Below are 24,007 nucleotides of genomic sequence, written 5' to 3'. Positions count from 1 at the left end.
TTAAGGTTTGCAGGAGTGAGGCTAGTTGAGCGACCTAGGACCACCAGCTGGTCATTTCTCACGTGTTTGCTAAAGGAAGGATACAAAAAGACTTCCATTCAAGGCTGCTGTTAGAAGAGGATACAATGAAAAAATACAACAGATTGCTTACGATTTCATGAGTCCAGCATGGAGCAGTATTCGTACTGCATCTGCACTTATGCCTTCTGTTGTATGGCAACCCACCATGAAATGAAGCACACACTGCAGCGGAGACAACGGTACAGCAGGAAGTTACGTAAACTGAGAGAGCAACGTGCACAACACACAAGAAACACAACCTGCAAAAGATGTGCACCTTCGCCACAGCTAGCCTGCACATTATTTCCACAGCAATTACTTTCATTAAAGGGACACTAAAGAGAAAAAATATTTTAAGCTTTAACCCCACTCTTACCGTGAGAAGAGGCCTGCTATGCCAGAAAAGCCACAAAAACGGAAAAACCAGCTCACCGTGACATCATATTTTTACAGCATTTGCACCTGCCACGGTAGCCCACTAGCGATGGCGCTGTACTGCTGATCTCAGAATCACGGGTTCGATCCCAGCCACAACAGCAGCATTTCAATGGGGGCAAGAAGCAAAAACGCTCGTGTACTTGGATTTAGCCGCACATTAAGGTAATCCGGGTGGTCAAAATTAATCTGGAGTCACTCAATGTGGCATGTCTCATAATCAGATCACTGTTTTGGCACGTAACATCCCAGAATTATTTTTTTTAAACATCGTTTCCTCGAGCTCCATTTATATTGGTAAGGATAGACTACATGTATTCTTAAAAAGCCAAAGACTGAATTAAGCAAGTTTCAAGAACTTCTGCTGAGCCACTACACCCCAGGTATCAAAAGATATTGTTACGGGGAGTATTTAATTAACTGTGAACAGCTAGCGCTTGCCTAGTCAAGACTGCACAGAGCGCACAGGTTCCAGCAGGTTTTCAGTCCGACAAGAGAGCCTCTGACCCAGCCCCACTACAATGTCTTTGTCTTTGCCATTGCTCGTGACATTATCCCCGGCCGATGAAGCACCGTCCCGTTGCTTATTGTGATCAAAATGGATTATCACAGTTGTAAAGTTTGAGGCGGGAAACATGTACGATGTCACTTCGCGGTGCGGCAGTCGATGAGCCGAAGAGCCTCTGACCCAGCCCCACTACAATGTCTTTGTCTTTGCCACTGCTCGTGACAATATACCGAAATCAATGATGTCACTGATGTACCAGAGCGTCCGGGCTAAATTAAAAAAAAATGAAACTTTTCCTGTCTTTTTCTTTTATATTAATCAACCTCTCACCGTAAGTCAACAAAGACGGAGTGCTGAAAGAAAACATTATCAGTATGAACTGATTTAGTGTTTCTCTTTCGGGTCCCTTTAAAGCCAAATTCTACCGTTCGATGGTGAAATTCTAACAGTCACAACTGGAGCAGCCACAGCAGACGTACAAAAGAAAAAGAACACAATGGCAAAGCAAATGACAGCCAATAAATTGTGCAGGCCCACAACAACTATTTGACTGCACCTACATTTCAACACAATGTAGAATTTTTTTTCTATGTGAAAAAGTTGTAACATAAGCACCTCCCATCGTTCGGCGGCATATTGGTCTAGGAAGGCTGCATCTCTTCCATGCTTGTCCTTTTCAAGTACACTGTAAACAGCCCATGGTTTTCCGCTGTAAAACAAGCAACAAAAAATGACATAAGTGTGCATGCCTCAAAGGCACTAGATTGCATTAAAGTGATGCTAAACAGCAACACTAAATAAGTTTATACAGGTAAATTTTCTTTCAAACTTCTATTTCCATTTATACAGTAGGAGAAGGCTGATTACTAAGGAAGCAAATGAAGGCCACATTTCACTTTCTTAAATTTTGTACCTGAACTGGAGCACCGATACATCAGTGTGATGTCACGAACTTCAAAGTGTTTTTTTTTTTTTTTTTCATTGTAGGGCAGCTTCTGCACAGGAAAAGTTCTCAGAACCTCTGCAGTTGTGCCTGTGGTACCACGAGATGGCATTAAATCCTTGTTTATTGCAAACAATAGCCCCGAGTAGATGTCAAAATCCATGACTTCACTGGCAGCTGCTGCAAGGACTTCAATGTAAAGTCACCACATGGCCTTTGGTTTTGCGCATTTTCTAGCTCCGCTCTAAGCAAGATTTACCCTTTCAGCATTCAAGAAGTGCAATTTGGCAATCTGCCTTGTCAGGCCACTTTAACGTGGTTCTGACAACGACAATGCCTTGGACATGTAGCCCCAGTGCATGTGATAACATGGCCGGTATTTTGTAGCGGTCTTTTCCCGATGCCAATGACTTTCGGTGCGTTTAGCGTTTGCTAGTGGACAAGTGACACTCTGCTTGGGACGAGGCGTCAAACACAGCCAATCACGTACACTAAACGAGTCGAAAGGCATTAGCATCGGGAAAAGGCATTGCTACAAAATACCAGCCCATATCTGTACAGTGCTCAGCTAATTAAATGCGATGGTCCGACCGCATGACAGGCGGCAGTTGTGCCACTGGTGAGCGCTGGGGGGGGCAAAGTGTAATCACAGTGCATCACAAAGGCTCTCGCTTTCATCTTGTACCACAATGCATCAGCTCAGTGTCCCCAGAGCCAAATGGTGGTGCAAAAAGCGCTAGCAGTCATGTGCTCCGTGTATCTCATTTGAATCACTAAGCACTGTACATGCACAGCAATGTATAAGATTTGGTTCCTACCTGTGCACAAGCAAGATTACACGAAAACATGCATTATGTCACCTTGTTTCTGAGGCCACTATGTGCTGCTACATTACTCGCACGGTTACCTACCTTACGGCATGGTTCATCATCATCATCATCATCAGCCTATATTTTATGTCCACTGCAGGACGAAGGCCTCTCCCTGCGATCTCCAATTACCCCTGTCTTGCGCTAGCGTATTCCAACTTGCGCCTGCAAATTTCCTAACTTCATCATTCCATCTGGTTTTCTGCCGACCTCGACGGCGCTTCCCTTCTCTTGGTATCCATTCTGTAACCCTAATGGTCCACCGGTTATCCATCCTACGCATTACATGGCCTGCCCAGCTCCATTTCTTCCGCTTAATGTCAACTAGAATATCGGCTATCCCCGTTTGTTCTCTGATTCACACCGCTCTCTTCCTGTCTCTTAACGTTAGTCCTAAGATTTTTCGTTCCATCGCTCTTTGTGCGGTCCTTAACTTGTTCTTGAGCTTCTTTGTTAACCTCCAAGTTTCTGCCCCATATGTTAGCACCGGTAGAATGCAATGATTGTACACTTTTCTTTTCAACGACAGTGGTAAGCTCCCAGTCAGGATTTGGTAATGCCTGCCGTATGCACTCCAACCCAATTTTATTCGTCTGTAATTTTCTTTCTCGTGATCAGGGTCCCCTGTGAGTAATTGACCTAGATAAACGTACCCCTTTACAGACTCTAGAGGCTGACTGGCGATCCTGAATTCTTGTTCTCTTGCCAGGCAATTGAACATTATCTTTGTCTTCTGCATATTCATCTTCAACCCAATTCTTACACTTTCTCGATTAAGGTCCTCAATCATTTGTTGTAATTCGTCTCCATTGTTGCTGAATAGGACAATGTCATCTGCAAACCAAAGGTTGCTGAGATATTCGCCGTTGATTCTCACTCCTAAGCCTTCCCAGTCTAACAGCTTGAATACTTCTTCTAAGCATGCAGTGAATAGCATTGGAGAGATTGTGTCTCCTTGCCTGACCCCTTTCTTGATAGGTATCTTTCTACTTTTCTTGTGGAGAACCAAGGTAGCTGTGGAATCCTTGTAGATGTTTGCTAAGATATTCACGTATGCCTCCTGTACTCCTTGATTACGCAATGCCTCTATGACTGCTGGTATCTCTACTGAATCAAATGCCTTTTCATAATCTATGAAAGCCATGTAGAGAGGTTGATTGTACTCCGGAGATTTCTCGATTACCTGATTTATGACATGGATATGATCCATCGTAGAATATCCCTTCCTGAAGCCAGCCTGTTCTCTTGGTTGGCTGAAGCCAAGTGTTGCCCTGATTCTATTGGAAATTATCTTGGTGAATATTTTATACAATACTGAAAGCAAGCTAATGGGTCTATAATTCTTCAGTTCTTTAACGTCTCCCTTCTTATGGATTAGTATAATGTTGGCGTTCTTCCAGCTCTCTGGTACACATGAAGTTGTGAGGCATTGCGTATAAAGGGCCGCAAGCTTTTCAAGCATGATATCTCCTCCATCTTTGATTAAATCTACTGTTATTCCATCTTCTCCAGCAGCTTTTCCCCTGGTCATGTCTTTCAAGGCCCTTCTAACTTCAGCGCTAGTTATAGAAGGAGCCTCTGTATCCGGTTCATCACTATTTTGAATGAAAGTAGCTTGGCTGTTTTGGGCACTGTACAGGTCAGTATAGAATTCTTCCGCTGCTTTTACTATGTCATCGAAATTGCTGATGATATTACCATGCTTATCTTTCAGTGCATACATCTTGCCTTGTCCTATGCCAAGCTTTCTTCTTACTGATTTAATGCTGCGTCCATATTTTACGGCTTCCTCAATCTTTCCCACGTTATAATTTCGAATATCCCTTACTTTTTCTTGTTGATTAGTTTTGACAGTTCAGCGAATTCTATCTGATCTCTTGAGTTGGACATTTTCATCTTCTGTCGCTTCTTTATTAGGTCCTTTGTTTCTTGGGAGAGCTTACCTACTGGTTGCCTTGGTGCCCTACCTCCCACTTCAATTGCTGCTTCTGAGATCAACCTAGTTACGGTTTCATTCATTACTTCTATGTTGTCTTTATCTTCCTTTTCTAAAGCTGCATATTTGTTTGCAAGCACCAGCCTAAATTGATCTGCTTTTACCCTTATTGCCTCTAGGTTGGCCTGTTTCCTCTTGACTAATTTCACTTTCTCTCTCTTCAAATTGAGAGAAATCCGAGACCTCACTAACCTATGGTCACTGCACTTAACCTTACCTAACACTTCTACATCCTGCACTATGCTTGGATCGGCAGAGAGTATGAAATCTATTTCATTCCTTGTTTCTCCATTAGGGCTTTTCCAGGTCCACTTCCTGTTGCTGCGCTTCTTGAAGAAGGTATTCATTATTCGGAGCCTATTCCTTTCCGCGAATTCTACTAACATCTCTCCTCTTGCATTCCTAGAATCGATGCCGTAGTTGCCAATTGCTTGCTCACCAACCTGCTTTTTCCCCACTTTTGCATTGAAGTCGCCCATGACTACAGTATACTGAGTTTGCACCTTTCTCATTGCTAGTTCAACATCTTCATAAAACTGTTCTATTTCTTCATCATCGTGACTAGAGGTTGGGGCATAGGCTTGTACTACCTTCATTTTGTACCTCCTATTCAGCTTTATTACTACAACTGCTACCCTCTCATTTATGCTGTAGAATTCATCAATGTTTCCCGCTATGTTGTTATGCACTAGAAATCCTACCCCGGATTCTTTCTTATCTGGAAGACCTCTGTAGCAGAGGACGTGGCCGTTAGTCAGCACTGTGTAAGCCTCACCAGTTCTTCTAACCTCACTAAGGCCAATAATATCCCAGGAAATGCCTGATAATTCTTCAGGCATTTCCTGGGATATTATTGGCCTGGTTAGCAGTCATACAAATCTTAAGATAAAATTAACAGTTTCAGGCATTAGTAAATTATAAGTGGTAGATAACATCATCAGTCTCTATAAAGAAAAAGATTAGAACTTGCATATTTCATGTGAGACTACAACTCCAACAAAATATTGATGCAAGTTTACTTACAAAAACGACAGTTCTCAGGATATCAGCAGTGGAGAGTGCATGTCAAATTATTAACTACTGATGAAGGGATGCAGGAATGTCAATTTATAAGGACTTATAGAAAGGCCTGTTTTTGAAATAGACACACATTTGGACTGAGTAACAACTACAGCAACACACCTCGAAATCCATGTGGGTTTTAAACAGCATGTCAAACAGAAAGTATACTGGTTCAGTTCAGGTTCAAGCTACTTCGACTTCATTCTGGTTTAGTTTCAAGAAATCGAAAGCTATAACAGTTTGTGAACTGGTTCACTGTGTCGAACTGTTTGACGAACCGGATCAGTGTAGTGTATTTCAGCCTCAGCATCCCATGTTATCATGCACCAAGTGCATGTAGACTAATAAACTACAGTTTTTCGTGTACAAGTTTTTTTATCCCGAAAATTTACATGATGCTGCCGACACATGGAAGACAAGACAATATTTTATGTAGTTTCCAGCGTGAAAATTTAACGTTACATAGCTACAGCAAAAAGATGTTTCCTCTAGCTGTAACTTAAAGCACCTAACTTTACATATTTAACTCCTTGCACCCGACGTTTGCATCTCAATTTGAACAGATATGCAAGGAGAGTAACAAATATAGCCAATACATGTATGTCGAGCTCAATGCAGAAACATTGTGTAGGCGTGTTGTATTGCGCATATACTACCGTCTTTAATCATGTCTGTTCCAATATAATTATTATAGCTAATTAGTACGTGAAATGAGTGTGTGAAATTAGGTATCTATATTTGTAAAATAAAAATCCAGCACTGCTGTGTAAACTAACGCCCGCTTTGATTTTTGCATAATTTAATTGCCATTGACAAAACACTACAGGTAATAGTTAAACGACTTAAGCTACAATAGTTAAACGACAGCGAAATACAGTTTCAGTATCTTGAAAGTGTTTGCCGCTGACTGCAAGTGTCCGTAGAAGGAGCAGGCCTTTTAAGCGTCCGAAGCATGGCGTGACGCTCGCTAGTGATATAAATACGCATTAGGTGCCGCAGCGTGACGGAAGAAGTCATGTTTGCTCTCCGCCATGCGTTTGCTCCCTGTGAAAGCGCGCGAGGGACGCGTGCTTTCACTCGCACATACAGCATACGCCACGCGACGACGATTTCATCACCGTTGAAATTCATACGGAACCTCACCGACGCTGACGGCATAAATCCGCTTGGAGTGTCCATATAATTGCTATCGCAATAAAAAACGGTTTCAAGCCAAAAGCAGCGACATCAATTATGGTCGTGCAGACTGAAAGGCGACAGCTCGCGGGGCAAAACACGAGTTGTTGAAAATTATGTATCCAATACGTCTCCAATGGAAACATTTGAAAAAGTACATTTCTATCTGGGGTTTTTTAGGTGCCAAAACCAGTTCTGATTATGAGGAACGCCGTAGTGGAGGAATTCCCTTAAAATAGGAAAATGTGAAGTCACAGGCTGCTTGCTTCTATCCACGAATAATTATGAATACGAAACTGTGCAGGCTTTCTGAAGTTTGCTCGTGGTAATGCGTGCTGAGATATGCTGAGATTGTATTACCGTATTTGACACTGTAATGTTGTCAAATTTCTTATGCGCAGCCATAAAAAGTAGTGGCTATATATACAGGGTGTTTTTTTTTAGCTGCACCCAACTTTTAAAATTCGAAAAATATAAATCTTGGTCACGTTACGTTTACCGTTCGAGTGTACGGATCGGCAGCGTCTAGATACAGAGCAATTTCTGCACTTACGTGCATAATTAGCGAAGTTATGGTAATTGACTTTCTAATTATCAACAATAGGTGGCTACAGCAAATGAGTGCTTTGGAGCCCGTCTTCAAAACTACCTAATCCAACGATCAAATTTTGAATAGTGGAGTTCATGTGGGAGGTAAGTGAACAATTAGTTCCCCGTGGCAGGCTCCTTGAAACCGAAACTGGCAGCAAAAAGAGCGTCTGTGTCGTCAATGTCGCCCCCCCCCCCCCCCCCCGCCTTTCGTCAGGTCTCCGAGGTCACCGCTGGTCCGGCCGCGCGAGCAGCTTGCGTTATCTCCTTGCTGTTTGCGGCGTTGGCCTAGCACTTCAATGCCGGTGGGCCGCCAAATTTAGTTCGTCATTCTGTCGGGCGCCACGCTGCGCTGTAGCGCCAACCGCTTCTTGGGCTTTTAGATACTGCGGACACGGCGTCATATCAGTCTGTTGCGTCGACTGCGAACTGCGATGTTGTGGCGAATGTTCTCATTTACTAGCTTCGTTTGTATTGTTGTGTGCTCAGTATATGCAATGTCGTAGCGATGTGATGTGAGCTGGCACAGTAGACTACTTGGCGAAACAAGCCTTGAACATCAAGTGTTGATTTTTTTTTTCGCCTCAAAGCAGGGGTGGAAGCAGGCTCCAATGTTTTAGAGCAGGGCTGGGAGCAGGAAATTGACCGTTTTGGAGCAGCTTTGAAGCAGCAAATAATTATTTTGGAGCAGCATCGGATCAACGAACTTGTAGTTTCGTAGCAGAGAAAGTGAGTTTTGAAGCGGGTCGCCATCCTAAGAGCATTTAAATTAGCAAACTTGCTTTCAACAAATACGAATACTAAGAGAGAAAACTTCATGTGCCAAGGTGAAATTTCTGTGGAACATTCTATGCTCTTCTTGCCAAGCAACTTGAGGCATGAAATACATAGCAGAAACCAGTACTCGCAATTGAGTATAAAGAAACAAGTACAAAGCAGCTCTAAAAGTAGCACAAGTAAATCGCATGGGATGCAAAGCTAGTTTGTATTTTACCAACAAATAACTGGGTGAAAAAGGGACACTGCCACACAACACTAGCACTTGTCTGTCATACTTTATATGTCAGCAACGTGTCAGTCTAAAGAACAAGTCTTACTTAAAATGTATTCTCTAAACAAGAATAATACGTCTCTAAGTGAAATATAATGCATCTGTGATTAACTACGGAAATATTGCAAGTTGAAAACTGTACTTTTAGGTACAAGGCACTATAATAAGTAGCCAATAAATTTAAATGCAAACATATGGGCAGGCACAGCTGGCTACTCAGTCCCACGATCACTGTAGCACAAAACTGCACCCACATATAAAACCGCATAGTTCACAACAAAAAGGCAGAAAGCAGTACAGTCAACGTCCGATTTTTCGGACTCCCTAGAGCCCACGAAATCGTCCGAAGAACCCGGCAGTCCGAAACAATGACTCAGTAACGCACCCAGGATATCTGCCAGGGAGGGGGTTAAATTTTTTTGTGTGTGTGTGTGTGTGGGGGGGGGGGTGAAGCAAGCACTTTGCATAATATACAATGTCGTTGCTTTAGCCAGAGTATCCAACAGCACATAAAATGCCTAATAATTATAATAATGACACCAAGGATAATCACGATGTTTATTTCTTCAGCATTTTACCCCAATTTAAGAGTGAATGAGTAAATACAAGACAGTGATAGAGTATTTTTGTTACTCGGGAAAATTCGACCTCAAGCCACCTCCTGAATTGTACTGACAATGTGAACAGAGCACCGAAGGTACATGTTGGACTGGTGGGGCTGGACGCGAGGGGGGAGGGTGGTGTTAACTCGGACTCAGGGGGGGGGGATGGTTACAACACCCGAACCCCCTCCCCCCCCCCCCCGCGCCCCCCCGTCAGTGCGCCACTGCAATGACTACATATATTTTACTGCCGCTAAGGACTCAAATCGCCAGAGGCACGTCCGAAAAAGCTTTGAAGGCCTGCCAGTACACTTATGAGGCATATCAGTGCTCGTACTGTAACAGGAAACTTGCAGGTGCAAGTGTGTGTAATTAAGGAATACATACTGTGTCCCATGACAATTGCTTCTTCCCAATCTTTTTACGGTTCGCGGCAATACTTCGCGTATGCTTCACCGCATCCCACTGCTTTATTGACGCGAAGCTGACTTTCGGGAACTGGCATTATGCAAGGCGCCGTGCTTTCCGAGCTCCGAAGCCAATCGCGAGGATTACAAAGGCGGAGGAGGTGCCATTGCTGGCATTGACGCGGTGGTGGCTACGGCTCTTCCAGCGGATCTGCGTGCGAGAGCGCCGATTCGAGGCGGCGAAATATAAAAAATGGCGGCAGTGATGGCCTTCATTAATGTCGTTTGGGGCATGCGGTCACAGCACAAAGTCCGGTAAATCGGACGGTGAAGGGTTCTTGTGTATGAAATTTGAGACGTTCTTATACATTGACTCTATGGGGTACGTGCTGGTGCCGCGAAGCAGTCCGAATTATTGAGCATGTCGGACATGGAGGCACTGCTTGGGAGCAGTTTCGGCGCGATAATGCGTTTTGGAGCAGGATGGCGCAGGAAAAGCAGATTGGCGCAGCGTGGCGCAAATGGCGCAGCACTTCCACCCCTGCCGAGAAGTTGGCCCCACGAAATGTAGATGGCCTTGCCGTGCCTCCACAAGACCAGGGCATCGCTACGTTTTTCATGGCAATGCCCACCCGTTACAAAGGGTGAGGCCAATAAATCCAATCCAAGCCACCATTGCAGGACGTATGGGCTTCTATGGCACCTTTGCTACCATGCACACCTTGACTTGTAGCTCATACTGGGCTATTTTGATTATCAGTCCTTGACAGCCCCGGAATGCTTGGGACTGCTGTCCCGCATTCGATTTTCTCGAACAGCTTCGGAAGCTCCGCCCACTAGTCCGAGAGCCGCCAGAATCGCGTTCGCTTTAAAGCGAAGCTTTCGGTCTCATTGATTCATCAGTGAGTGCCGAAAACACACTGCAGGAGAGCCAACTTACACAATAGAACTACCTGCACGCACAATAAAACAATCTGCGCACATAACCGTAGAACACTACAGTTCACATTCGCAGTTGTCCCGATAAGGACAATGGGAAGCGCAACGTCACACTACCCAGTCGAATTGTGTGTATATATATATATATACAGGGTATTTCAAGTTAAGTTATGGGGTTTTACGTGCCAAAACCAGTTCTGATTATGAGGCACGCCGTAGTGGGGGACTCCGGAAATTTAGACCACCTGGGGTTCTTTAACGTGCACCTAAATCTAAGTACACGGGTGTTTTCGCATTTCACCCCCATCGAAATGCGGCCGCCGTGGCCGGGATTCGATCCCGCGACCTCGTGCTCAGCAGCCCAACACCATAGCCACTGAGCAACCACGGCGGGTTACAGGGTGTTTCAGCGATCACTTTTAAAAATTCTTAAAGGTTGCCTGTGGCAGATAGCGCAATTCTAGTTCATGAGCTGGTCTACTCGAAGAGGCGGACATTACTTGCACAAGAAATTGAAATGCATAATCGAATAATTAACAGAAATTGACTAATTAAGTTTTTAACTAATTATTTGATGGCCCATATTGCAATTTACAATTTGTAGCCGTGGAGCTCGCAAGGCGGATCCACTTGGAACGAATTCTCGGGATGACACCAGTTTCAAGATATTAATTCCCGAACTTTGCGGAGAAATGCATTGGCGTTCCAGTTAGGTTCTTAAAAAAACGTCGCTTTATGCATGGAAGCACAAAATTAACTGGAACGGCCGCAAGCGCGATCGTGCTCGAACGGCCGATCCCGTGTACTGGCAACGGCATGCAGTCCGAGAAAGTTTGAGCATGTGGGTGTAATCAACAGCTACATGATCTAAAACAAAGGCTATGCAACTTAACGAAATGTCTTCATTCAACTTAAACGTTCAAAAATACAATCCTAAACAGGCAATCAAATCACATATGCATCACATCGGGTCGCTAAGCATTTCTTGGGTTCGTTGCATGGTCGTTGGCTTTAGACTTGGACTTTTATTCAGCTTGCATGGGCGAAAGCCTTCGCGTTCAAGGATCTTTCTTTAACTCTATCCCTACGATGGGGAAAAAAGGTATTTTTTGTATGTTACAGCAGATGCTTTTTTTTCTGAAGGAACTACTGCACTGAACATTTAATGTAATACATAAACAGAAAGCAAAATGAGTGCACTTTTCACACATAAACGTTTTATTAACGAGATGTATGTCATAAAAAATATATAAATTGTCAAAATCAAGATTGTGCATATAATTGAACAAAGTTTGTAAGACACGCTTGTATCTATTAAGAAAAAAATGTTACGAAAAATGATGCGATATAAAATATGTACTGCCGTCTATTAGGCGCTCTCCGAAAAAAATCTAAAGTTTTCATTGAACAGGTATACCGCTAGAAAAATTTAACTGCAAGCACTACAGTTGGGCGTGCCGGGCTGCGACCACCAATGTTCCGGGCTGATTTGCGTCGTCACTTTCAGACTCAAAGTGCGACGAAAAGTCAGCGTCCTCCGACTCATGCTATTTGATGTATTGATAAGATCGGCCACAGAGGCAGTGGAATCGCAATATCTGCGATCTCCCGAAGCGCGCGCGCCGTTTCCGGAGCCAGACATCTAAAGACATCTAAAACTGTCTAATTGTTATTGCGTTCTGCTTTGACGATCGCAAAACCACTGTAGCGAAACTTCGGAGCACGCTTAAAGGACCTCAAACCACCTCAGATATTTTTTGAACATTTCAAGTAAACATGCGCATCGAGTTCAGAATGCCGTCATGATCAACGATGCCAAACGCTGCAGCGCTACAAGGCGCGGGTGCACCACAAAAAAAAAAACAAAAAACATGCCGTCCTCCTCTCCTGGCCTTTCCGGTATCCCCAGCGGTCGTCACGATGTCTGCAGGGCGCATCTGGTTATGTCAACAGGGGATACGACGCCCACTGGTCAAACAAGGACCTATGACTTCCGGTTTGTCTACTAGCAGGTACAGTACGCATGCTCCCTGCTCTTCCTCGTCATGTTGCTCGCTTCTGCGCCCTTGCGAATCGGTAATTACAGCCCGCAACGCAAGTGCCAAATCGCTCGCGTTCCATCCAACACAGTCGTGCTTACCGGTCTGATTAGCTGCGCGAACAGAGTGCGACAGTGTTGGCCTTTCTAGACGTGCACGCAACACAGGGTCCATGGCGCGCGCTTTGAATGAGCACGGGCTGGCACGGCAGCCACAGCGGGTAGACACAGCGGGTAGCACGTTAACTTGCCGCACGCCGTTTGCCATTCGCGGTTTTGCTCGCGAACGGCGAGATTTCCTTGCCGTACGTAGAGAGGATGAGACCGGGACTCAATTGTGCGGCAGCCTCACCGCGGCTGATCGGTCGACGGCACCGATATTGTCGCTAGGCCTTTTCCGGTGCCCTTCAAAACTAAAGCGGACAGCGCTTCGAAATAAATTACCGACGCTCACAAGCCACCAATTTTCTTATCGTTGTTATTGCTCTTTGCAATTACTGTACACAAAGAAAAAAATACGCTGATATTAGCGACACCGACGGCTGTGACGCGAGCACAGCCGAGCCGGTCGTCTCCCGTCGGTAGCCGTGCACTGCAGCTGAGGCGCAGCTGATGTTTTCGTCGTCAGTGGCGGAGGTGCGCAGCTTCATGGTCACCGATTGGCCCGTTGATTGTGCTGCGGGCGGTGCGTCGGCCGAACTACTGTCTACTTTGGACACCTCTCATGCGGCAGACGTTCTACAGCACTGGAGGCAGGTTCGCCGTCAGTATATTCGCCGCTAGCATAGACATGCCTTAACCGAAATGGACAGCGTGTTGGCGATGACGTGTCACATGACATTTAGAGGAGCACTCGGCGAGGAGACCAGCCAACGAGGAGAGCAGCGGAGGAAAGAGCGAAACGAGCGAGGGCTGTGTTACGATCATCAAATGCGTGTAACCCCACTATTGCGGCACCATGTCGAAAAATTCTCGCGGCTACCTGTTCGTTGTAGACTTATATACAACTGCAACACCACAACTAAATTTAGACCTCTGGGTGGTTTGGGGCCCTTTAAATATCACCGCCTAACGGGGAAAAAAAGCGAACTGCTAAGAAAACCAATATAGTTTCTCCTCTTTCACGTCCGATGACGCGGTGTGTCCGTGAGCGGCGCGGAAGGTCTCGAAAGTGGCTTTTCAAACCACTCACTGCTTTTCAGGTGAGTGAAACTGATGTACGAGGAAGTATATCATATTGCATAGGGCTATTTCACGGGGGTAGCTGGGGTGGTATACAATCGGAGCTTCACCGACTGCCATTGACCTATATATATATATATGTTGATCCTTTCTGTTGCCAAGTTCGAGCGTTAGATTTTTTACGTGCAGGATTAGACGGTGTACACGAGCTCTGTCCTAGACACGCATCGGGCCTTTTAATTGTTAGTAGACGGTCTCACGAGCTGCGAGTATATCGACGGGTGCTATTTGCATGAACAGTGACGTGGCAGCACCGTGATTTTGCTTATGTCCGTGTGGGAATTCTGCTAAAATTTCGCAGTCACTGAGCTAGCTTAAATACAGGGCAAGAAGAGCTAGAGCTCAACGTAAACTGCGCTTTGCGAACACGTTTTATGCACTCGGGCTGCGATTCCACTATGCAAGCTTTATGGGTGTGTCGGTGACGTGGCCTCACAGACTGCACCATTTCGGAGGCCAGGCTAATGAATTCACTGGATAGGGAGCTATCTACGATTAGCTAAGAGACGACGGCAGCCATTCTTCTTTGTGGGTTTTACGTGCCAAAACCAGTTGTGATTATGAGGCACACACACCGTAGTGGAGGGCTCCGGAATAATTTTGACCACCGGGGGTTCTTTAATGTGCACTACAACGCAAGCACACGTGTGTTTTTGCATATCGCCTCCATCGAAATGTAGCCGCCGCGGCCGGGATTCGATCCTGCGATGGAGATTGACTTCTGGTCACGGTGCTTTCGAACCTTTTGAACGAAACCTAGGACAGGTAGTCCCCGACAGCTGGATCACGAGACTGTGATGCGCTGTTCTGTCAGGATTAGTTAGACCAGAAGCCACGGACGGTTTGCGGACAGGCCAGGGCCGGTATAATGAAAAACTATTCCAATCCGTTTTTATTCGAAATCGGTCATTAGCCCTCCGAGATAGGTCAAATTGGCTCCAGCTCTGCCCATATGGGCGGCATATGGGCAGAGCTGGAGCCGATTTGACCTATCGCGGAGGGCTAATGGCCAATTTGGAATAAAAACAGATTGAAATAGTTTTACGTTATACTGGCCCAGGACTGCCTAATCGAAGCCTCCCTGAGCGCTATAGTACACGATGCAGTGCGCGCAGTGCTGCACGGAGAACTGCTCAAGAACGGGAGTGCCGCCGGCGTAGCTTCCGAGAGTGGTGCCGCACGGAGACCTCCGCCCACAACTGCACACTAGGGTGCCGCCCATGGAGTTTGTGCTGCTGTAGAAGCCACGGCCACCGTACACTGTACCGATTCGCCCTGAATCACACTGGAGACATGCCTTGAAAGCACAGTTACGCTACCATGGCTGAAAGCGAGTGACTTTCCTCACGGCTTCTGAATAGCGCACGCTCATCTCGGCGATCGCCTGCGTTTTTTTGAAATGTCCACTTTTGAAAATGACTGTTATATCTGGACGCAGTTTCAATAGGCAGGGTCGTAAAATCGTAAATGCCGTGAACTGTGGTCATTACAACTGATCGTTATATCTGGGATCGTTATAAGCGAGTTCGACTGCATTTGCCATAAACTTTGATTATGTTAGAGTGCTGAAGGCAAGCAGTATAATATGTAAGCCAGGCAATATATTTTTTTACGCTCATAGTGTTAGCATGATGCTAGCGCCCTCGCTCGGGAAGCGCTGTTAACGTAGTGCGTTAGTGGGCTTAACTGACATTGGGACCCACATAGCAGTTATCAGCTGGTCAGTGAAAGACGTGTGTCTATGCTCGTGGGAGTTCGCCTGTGTGGTACGGTCAGCCTGTGTGGCCATGTAACATTTTATTCCTCCATTAAATTACCCCTCTTCTACGATTTGAGCCTGAATCACAGACGGCAAGACAACATAATTCAGAAGTGGGATTCCATCCAGTATTCCCGTCCCCACCGAAGACTCATTGCTAACCCTTGTGAACACCCGGCGGAAAACGTGAACCAGTCTGGTGGAGGAGACCCGGAGACACTGGCCACTGTGCGGAATCACAGCTCGCGACCTCCTCCAAGCCCAACAAGAAAAGGACAGGATTTGCTGTGCAGCCTCAACCAGCGCTAATGTTCCAAGTTATACTGGACCTGAGACAAAATATCAGCTATTTGACGGCTCCGAGGACGCTCCTTCGGCACGTGAGTGGATCGAAAATATACGGCGAACGTCGACACTTCACGGATGGCCCGTTGCGTATACGCTGGAGACCGCAAAATTCCATTTGGTTGGTGCTGCCAAAGACTGGTATCGTGCAAGAATTTCTCAAATCACGTCATGGGAAGAGTTCAAGGAACATTTTCGTCGCACGTTCTTAGTCAGACCCGATTAGCGGAATGATGGCAGAGGATGCAAGAGTGCATGCAACAGCGAAAGGAAAGCATGACTGTTTATTTCCACTATAAGGTGCGGCTTTGCTGTGAAGTGAACCTGGACTTTCATGATACGTGAGAGCATGTTCTCCCGGGTCTGAGATCTCTCGAGCTTTGCACCATGCTCTTGGGAAGGACACATGGCTACGAGGACAATTTGCTTCACGACATCCTCGTGTTTGAATGCATCGAACGAGAACAACGGAAATAAACCGCCTAACTTTGCAACGTCACCGCAGAGACCAACAAGCTGTTAAAGGAAGCGGAGCGCACTCACAAAGGCGCCGCTGCAAAGGATACGCCCAAAACCGCAACTTCTCCTGAACCGGGCGTAGGTGAGAAAGAACGGACACAGGCAACCAAGGAAACTTCGTCGAAAGAAAAAGAAGAGGATGAGAACGTCCCGAAGGAGGCAGAAGTGGGACCAGAGAAACTTCACGTTCAAGAGCTCCCTCCTCAAGAGCCAGGAAAAGACAGGCGAAATTAAAACAAACGAAGAAACTGCAGCACGGAAACTTTCAGATGCTGTTGCAGAACGAAATAGAGACAACGAAAGTGAATCCACAGAAGAGCCGTCGAAGGAGCCACCCGGTGACTCTGAAGTGTCCGACGCTCCAGAACCGGCTATTCAGGAAGCCCCCACCGCAGTTGAACTGCAGGAAGTCAAGGAAGAAGTAGCCCAGCCAGAGCCTAAAGACGAAGCCCCACCTGAAAGGGTAGAAGACGAAGTAGCCGAGTCTGGTCACAAGGAATGTGAAGAAACAACAACAAATGTTGACGCTGCTACAAAAGAAACTCGAGAGCTGAACGGTGCCATGCCAGCGGGCACGGACAAGATGACGGAACAGGCACCTAAAGACCAAGGTGATGAAGCAGCCATTGCCACTGAAGCTGAGCCAGGGGCTGCAGACGAAAGCAAGAAATCTTCCGGGAATGCCGAAGAAAGTGTAAAGCCGGCGACTGAAACAGCGTCCGAGGAAAAGATTGACGAAGCCACCGACGGGGCAGCACCTTAAAAACCTGAATCGATGCCACCAGCGGAAGCAGTGAAAAAGAAAACCGGTTTGTCCAAGTCGGCCTCCAAGCACGGGACGGGCATAGGTCCGCCCAGGACTCTTTTGATATTTTTGATATCGTATACACTCGACTAAGTGCCGCTCCCCCCAACTTGGCAGTCCAATTTCTGAAAAAAAAAAAAATATCTCGCCAGCACGGCACACTCGTGTGCCGTTTGCTGACGAGACTCACAGAGCACGTGAAGGCTCGTCTTGCAGAAGCTCGTACGCATCTGGCGGTCATCCCCGGCGGTTTAACAAGCATGCTGCAACCACTGGATGTGTCTGTTAATAGGCTGTTTAAGGCAGAATTCAGACGCCCGTACTCTGAATGGATGGAAGCGGGCCCCCACGAGAAAATGCCTACTGGACGACTAAGCAGGGCGTCACTTCAGCTGGTCTGCTCTTGGATTTTAAATGCGTGGCGGACGGTGTCCACGGACATTATTGTAAAGAGTTTTAAGGTCACCGGGATTTTCAATGCCATGGACAGCACTGAGGACGACTGGCTACATGAACGTGCGGATGACCTGAGCAGCGGCGGCGAGCCGAGCCTGAGCAGCGATACCGATGAGGACATCTAGCGAGGATGTCTGTAGCTAGACGCCAGGCATCCCATCATTAGGTATATATGGCACGATTAAATAGGTTTTTGCATACGTGGATTGAAAATTAGACCAAAATTTCACACTTCCGTGGAAGGGCCGGGCTTCACCCCATCAAAATCGCAGAAAAAATGCGCGGCCCTTACAAGAGTGTATACGGTATTTGCTTTATTTCACCATTATGGCACATCAGTACAGAACAAAAATGTACATAAATGGTGAGGATAGCGGGAAAAAAGCTGCTTTTTAGCAACTTGACTAGCCCCGCCACCCCCTGCTTACAAACAAGCTTACGGAAACAAGCTCACAAGGAACAATTTCAAGCAATGCTTTTTTTTTCAAGCTCATACAGACTAATTCAAAACAATTTTCATGTTTAAAGCATAAAGAAATCAGGATATCATAATTAAAATAGCGTTTTTTTCGATAACGTGCGTAAACCTTCATCTGTTTAAACTTATTTAATGTGCTCGGAAGACAATACTGTAATAATTGCAGTTCATAATTAGTTCGCGGCCGGGGGATATAATAATGGTTGGTGTGTCTGGTTAAGCGTGAGGTGGGATTAAGAGTTAAATTTGCTAAAGTGCGAATGTGGCTGCCTTTTTGAATTAATTTGGACCTAAAAGCTGTCAAGAGGTGCTATTCATATAGGGTTGTAACTTTTAAAACATTGAACTTAGCAAATAATTCGAACGTCAGCGCAGTGTACGACAAACCTGCAATGCAACGCAAGGCATTTTTTTGCAATGTGATTAAGTTGTGCAACAAGTTCTTGGTACCAGTAGCCCAGACTAGATGGCAGTAACGCAGATGAGGACAGAAGAGAGCGTTATATAACAAGCTTTTGTGGCTCTGGCAGTATGCGCTGACATTTTTGCAGGATACTTGCGTTTATTTCTTATGTAGTGGTGTTCCCAAGACATATACTCGTGAAACACAACACCCAGAGTCTTTGCAGACGACGGAATTTATATTCTAAGATTATTTATACTTAGGGAATTAAGTATTTTGCATGATGTAGATTTGGCCCGAAAAAGCACAGCTTTTGTTTTACCACAGTTAATACATAGTGAATTCTTTACTGTCCAAGTGTGTAGTCTGTTTAATGTGTCAATGTGTGTTTAATGTGAAAAGGATGATGACACATCTGAAGAGTATCAAGAGGAAGGAGAAACATCAATAAGGCAACGTCCGCAATGTGAACGCATTTTACCGGCAACTACGAGACTGTGTTGTGATTTGTTTCTTTCTATTTTCTCTGCATACCATGAGAATTCTATTGTGCGAAGTTCCTGTGTTGTGTGAAACATTTTTTTTCCCTCTCTTTTCGTTTTGTGGCTTTTTCTATTTTCTCTGCATACCATGAGAATTCTATTGTGCCAAGTTCCTGTGTTGTGTGAAACATTTTTTTCCCTCTCTTTTCGTTTTGTGGCTTTACACAATCTCAAGCCAGTCAAGATGGCCAGAAGAAATGACTTTTAAGATCTGTACATTACGAACTACCAAAATACTGTGTGGTGTGGTGAAATTTAAGCATCAGTCCTTGGACATAGTGCTTGCTTGTGTTTTTAAGCTATTATTATTACCTTTCTCTGTTCTTATTGTTTGTATTTTAGGAAATGTGAATTGGAGGGTAGCTGAGCATCGGTAAGATAATTTAAAAAATCTTATGTAGCATCACCTTAACAAAGACGTTAAGGAATTCAGGATGGCCGAATGTTAGCATGTCGCTAGTGCCCTCCCTCGGGAACCACTGTTCACGTAGTGCGTTAGCGGGCCTAACTGAAATTGGGACCCACATAGCAGTTGTCAGATGGTCAGTGAAAGAAGTGTGTCTATGCTCGTGGGAGTTTGCCTGCGTGGCATAGTCAGCCTGTGTGGCTATGTAACATGTTATTATTCCATTAAAATACCCCTCTTGTACAACGATTTGAGCCTGAATCACCGACAGCAAGACAACAATAGTAATGTTTTTCTGCTTAATTGACACTATTGCACATGCACTTGAAGTGGTAAGTGGTCCAGTCCACTCTTGACAATGTATGCGTCATTGGGTTTTTGGGAGAGTGACATGTGTTGGTGTGATCTACCAGTCCTCTGGTTGGCTTGCTGCGTTCCCTCCTCGAGCGCATCTGCTGCTCTGCATATCTCGTGGTGCATGTGCTTTTACCTAATTAGCGCAGACAACTTACTTTCCTAAATATTTATGGTTGGTGTTTAAGTTGCCTAAGTGGCTGAACCTTAAGGTTGCAACACAATAGGCAGTCCCTTAAGACACCCTTAAAAAAACGTTCCTGCCCAGCTGATATGGCAGTGTGGGACTACAATCGTCTTGGGACTAGGAGCCCACAATTTCGGGCATAATGCGCATCTTATGCACACAAACCACCTTACAAGTCATAACAGGCTACAAGTGGGACAGGCTCAACTGTGAAACAAAAGCTGTTTTGTTTAGAATGCCTTTCTCTGCTTCATAAGACCGAAAATGCTTGAACTGTTTTGTTCCAAACCAGTAACAGTCGTTCAGGTTCAGGCACATATTAAGAATATCAGTTTAGGTGTGGGTTTAGTTCCGGCCAAAAATTTCAGTTCTACCCCCGGGTTTTAAAGACATGCACTAACTAATTGCAGATTTCCAGAGCCTACCAAGAGTGCTTACCCTCCAAGGAGTGCTATCTGGATGTTCTTTCTAAACACTGCACTCAATGACCAGCCTGGAAGTCCACCAGGAAGGCTGGAATCTGTCCAAATGTGCAGTGCAGTGAGCGCCTCAAGTGCCTCCAAATGGTCTCTGCACAAATTTCAAACGGAGTGGAATGACAAAAATCAATGAAAAAAAGAAGGAAAAAGAAAAACTGAATATTTTAAATTATATATCAAAGGGACACATTGAATCTACATCATGACGTAGGCAATCACATACTTTCAAGGCCAATATGAAAGCACAGGCTGACTGACACAACAGCAGGCCATGAGTTTGTTGGGCTTGGTGATGCACAAGACATACAACGTAGGAACACGAGATGGACAGGACAGTGAAGTGTGTCTGCGCCCATCCGTCTCGTGTTCAACAGGTCTGGTGTGTAAAATGAAAACTGTAACGCCGTGACTGTACTGCTCAAGTGTAAGAATCCGACAAGCGTAATGAATGCAGAGCGTATGTAAGCACAGCGCATTGTGAACGTCCCGTTGTTGTTGGTTTCACCAATGGTGCGATAGTGAGCGCCACCACGCCGACAATTGTACGCAGACTAGATGGATGTGGACGAAAGCGACAGCGGTGGCCGCGGCAGTAGCAAAACAAATGTGAACAACTTGGACATGCGCGGAAAAGATTTTCCGGCCGCTTTGGCCTTTCCACCTGCTTGCCGCTTCCCAAGTGTGAACGTAGCCTAATTCATGCGAGGCGGGAAAACAACATAGGTATCCCATTATCACTATACGTTGTGCCAACACGCTAACCAATTGGCAGTCATAACAGTCATTTTAACCTTGCGATAAAAGAGCATTTACTCATTTTAAAGCAATTCATGCAAGTGATACTTACTTGACATATTTTTGTTCATTCCAAGATGAAACTACAGCTTGCGGTACAGGTTGTTCAACAAACAGCAATCGCATAATATAATGACGAGATATGATTGGCAGCTCTCTGTAACGAGAGCATATAATTAGAGCACATCATTCAGCAGGCACTATCGCGGGCCTTCTCAAATAAGTTTTCCACCACCACCACCATCGCTAAAACAAGTATACCGAAAAACGGCCAAGCACGTCGCTGGATGAGTGTAGAGCTTGTCCAGTGTAGCCGGCGAAAGCGTTTTCAGGTACGCGTGCAAATCCCTGCACTTCAAGCCAGCTGACGTTGTTAAACTCATCACGATCACGTTCTGAAAAGTCCTATGGTCAGCTAACTCTATGCATAATTGCGTCTAGAATGTATACAGGAAACCGAAATCGACACGGCTGGCTCTTAACACTCGCGTACGCACGCCTCAGCGAAGTGAATGGTAGCATTCTGGTCCGGAGAAAAGGTGCACCGGATATCGCTCGCTTCGGTAGAGTGTACTAGATTGGGGGAGTGGGTCCAAGGAGGGCTCTGCGCTGAGGCATGTTTTATTGGCAATCCAGGTGGCGCCACCATCGCCTTCTGTGCGCGGGCCTCTTCGATTATGCGATCCCGTACTGTCCGCAAACCGTCCGCGGCTTCCGGTCTGACTAGCCCTGACAGAAGAGCGCGTCACAGTCACGTGATCCAGCTGTCGGGGACTACTGTCCGAGACATGGAGGTAAAATATGGTCCGAGATTTCGGTCGAAGCACCACGACCGGAAGTCACTCTCCTGGCTGCCGTCGTCTGCTCTTTGCTACTCGTACATAGCCCCCTACCCAGCGTTTTTATTAGCGTGGCCTCCGCAATGGTGCAGTCTCAGAGGCGTACGTCGCCGACACAACCATGAAGCTAGCACAGTGTAACCGTAGCTTGAGCGCGTAGAACGTTTTCGCAAAGCGCAGTTTATTACGTCGCGCTAGCCAGCTCATTGCCTGAGAAATTTAAGGTGAATTCCCACACGGACGTAAGCAAAATCGTGGTGGTGGTGAAATATATTTATTGGCCCTAAAATTGCTGTGGAGAGACTCCGAAATCATGGTCGTGCCACGTCGCTGTTCAGGCAGAAAGCACCCGCCTACATCCTCAAAGCTTGCGAGACCGTCTGCTAATTAAAGGCCCGACGCGTGAGAGAGCGCGTGTACACCGTCTACTAATCCTGCACGTCAAAAATAAAACGCTCGAACTTGGTAGCAAAAGAGATCAACATATATGTAAACAGCAATCCGCGAAGCTCCTATTGTATACCACCCCAGCTACCGGCATGAAATAGCCACATTGCAATATATGATTCCTTGCCCGTACGCTAGTTTCACTTACCCGAAAAGCAAAATTTGCCTGCAATGCGCATGACTGATTTCGTGAAACACATTAAGAAAAGCAAGCATGTGCGCCTGATCGCTGTGCTGCTTTCTTTAAAAAACACGAAGACTAAAGCTACAACAATTAGACGGCTCGTAAAAACTTGCATGATGGCACACAAAGCACCGATGTAACAGAAGCGATAACTCAATGCACAGTAGTTGCCGTCTGGAGCGCGCAACGTATGCAGAAGCACACGAAATCTTTCACAACATGGCGTCAAACACCGCGCTCATCTTTTTAAAGACAGCCGTCGTCTGCTAGCTACTTGCGCTTGTCCGAGCAAACATCTGCTGACAGCTCCAACAGTCCGCGGGCAGTCCGGAACTTCCGGTCCGTGAAAAAACGAACGCGCTTCTGACAACACTCGGACTAGTGGGCGGAGCTTCGGAAGCTGTCCGAGCAAAATCGAATGCGGCACAGCAGTCCCAAGCAGTCCGGGACTGATAATCGAAGAGGCCCAGTCACGGCCGCGAGCGCACAAAACACCCATTAGGGTGGCTAGCCACCCTAATTCTAGCCACCCTACACCCATACAACACCCATACAAACGGCGCATCGAGCAGACGACAGCTCGGCGCCACCGTCACCGCCGCCCACGGTGCCGCCGTCGGTCCGCAGAGGCACCAAATTGGCTAGAGCTTCGAAAGAAGACGATGGCAGCGCCACCGCAAATTTCCCCGTTTTTTTGCTTTACCCATAGAGTTTCTCACTACATTACCTAGAGGGAAAACTGGCGCTGCTGCGCTAGGGTGGCTAGAATTGGAAGGTGTGAAAAGCGGCCGCGGAAACCAGTCCCCAAAGCACGCCCGTGCCGCGAGGGGCGCTGCACTCGGGGGCGCCGTCTGGCTCCTACCCTTTTGCACAGGATGGCATTCACTACAGTGGTGCGACGGGCTGGAGCGTAGGTAGTAGGATAGGGCGCCAAGCTACGGCTTTTTTGGGGGGACCCAGAGCCCTAAGACCACCAGTGTAGACGAAGACGGACCCAGAGAGGCCCCAAGATTCAAGAAACGTAGAATCGGTAGGAGAAGAAATAGACGTAAGCACCAGGGGCAAATTCTGACATAGGGTACATTAACATGCA

At 46.1% G+C, this 24,007-nt stretch overlaps 1 protein-coding gene across 1 annotated transcript in view; it reads right to left on the bottom strand.

Annotated features, from left to right (window-relative positions):
- LOC119461791 (general transcription factor IIH subunit 4-like) overlaps positions 1-22,015 on the bottom strand; it is a 76,599-nt gene extending 54,584 nt beyond the window's left edge. Inside the window, exons 1-5 of the mRNA XM_037723172.2 lie at positions 21,706-22,015; positions 21,497-21,601; positions 20,609-20,740; positions 1,619-1,712; positions 152-243 (exon numbers count right to left, since the gene is read on the bottom strand). Coding sequence (XP_037579100.1) covers positions 152-243; positions 1,619-1,712; positions 20,609-20,740; positions 21,497-21,601; positions 21,706-21,827 — 545 coding nt within the window. The 5' untranslated portion in view covers positions 21,828-22,015. The remainder of the gene's footprint in view (positions 1-151; positions 244-1,618; positions 1,713-20,608; positions 20,741-21,496; positions 21,602-21,705) is intronic.
- Between the last annotated feature and the right edge of the window lie 1,992 nt (positions 22,016-24,007).

This window comes from Dermacentor silvarum, chromosome 8 (genome assembly GCF_013339745.2).
Source record: "Dermacentor silvarum isolate Dsil-2018 chromosome 8, BIME_Dsil_1.4, whole genome shotgun sequence".
NCBI lineage: Eukaryota > Metazoa > Arthropoda > Arachnida > Ixodida > Ixodidae > Dermacentor > Dermacentor silvarum.
The sequence above is the reverse complement of the archived record's forward strand: the minus strand, read 5'-3'. Positions and strand labels throughout refer to the sequence as shown.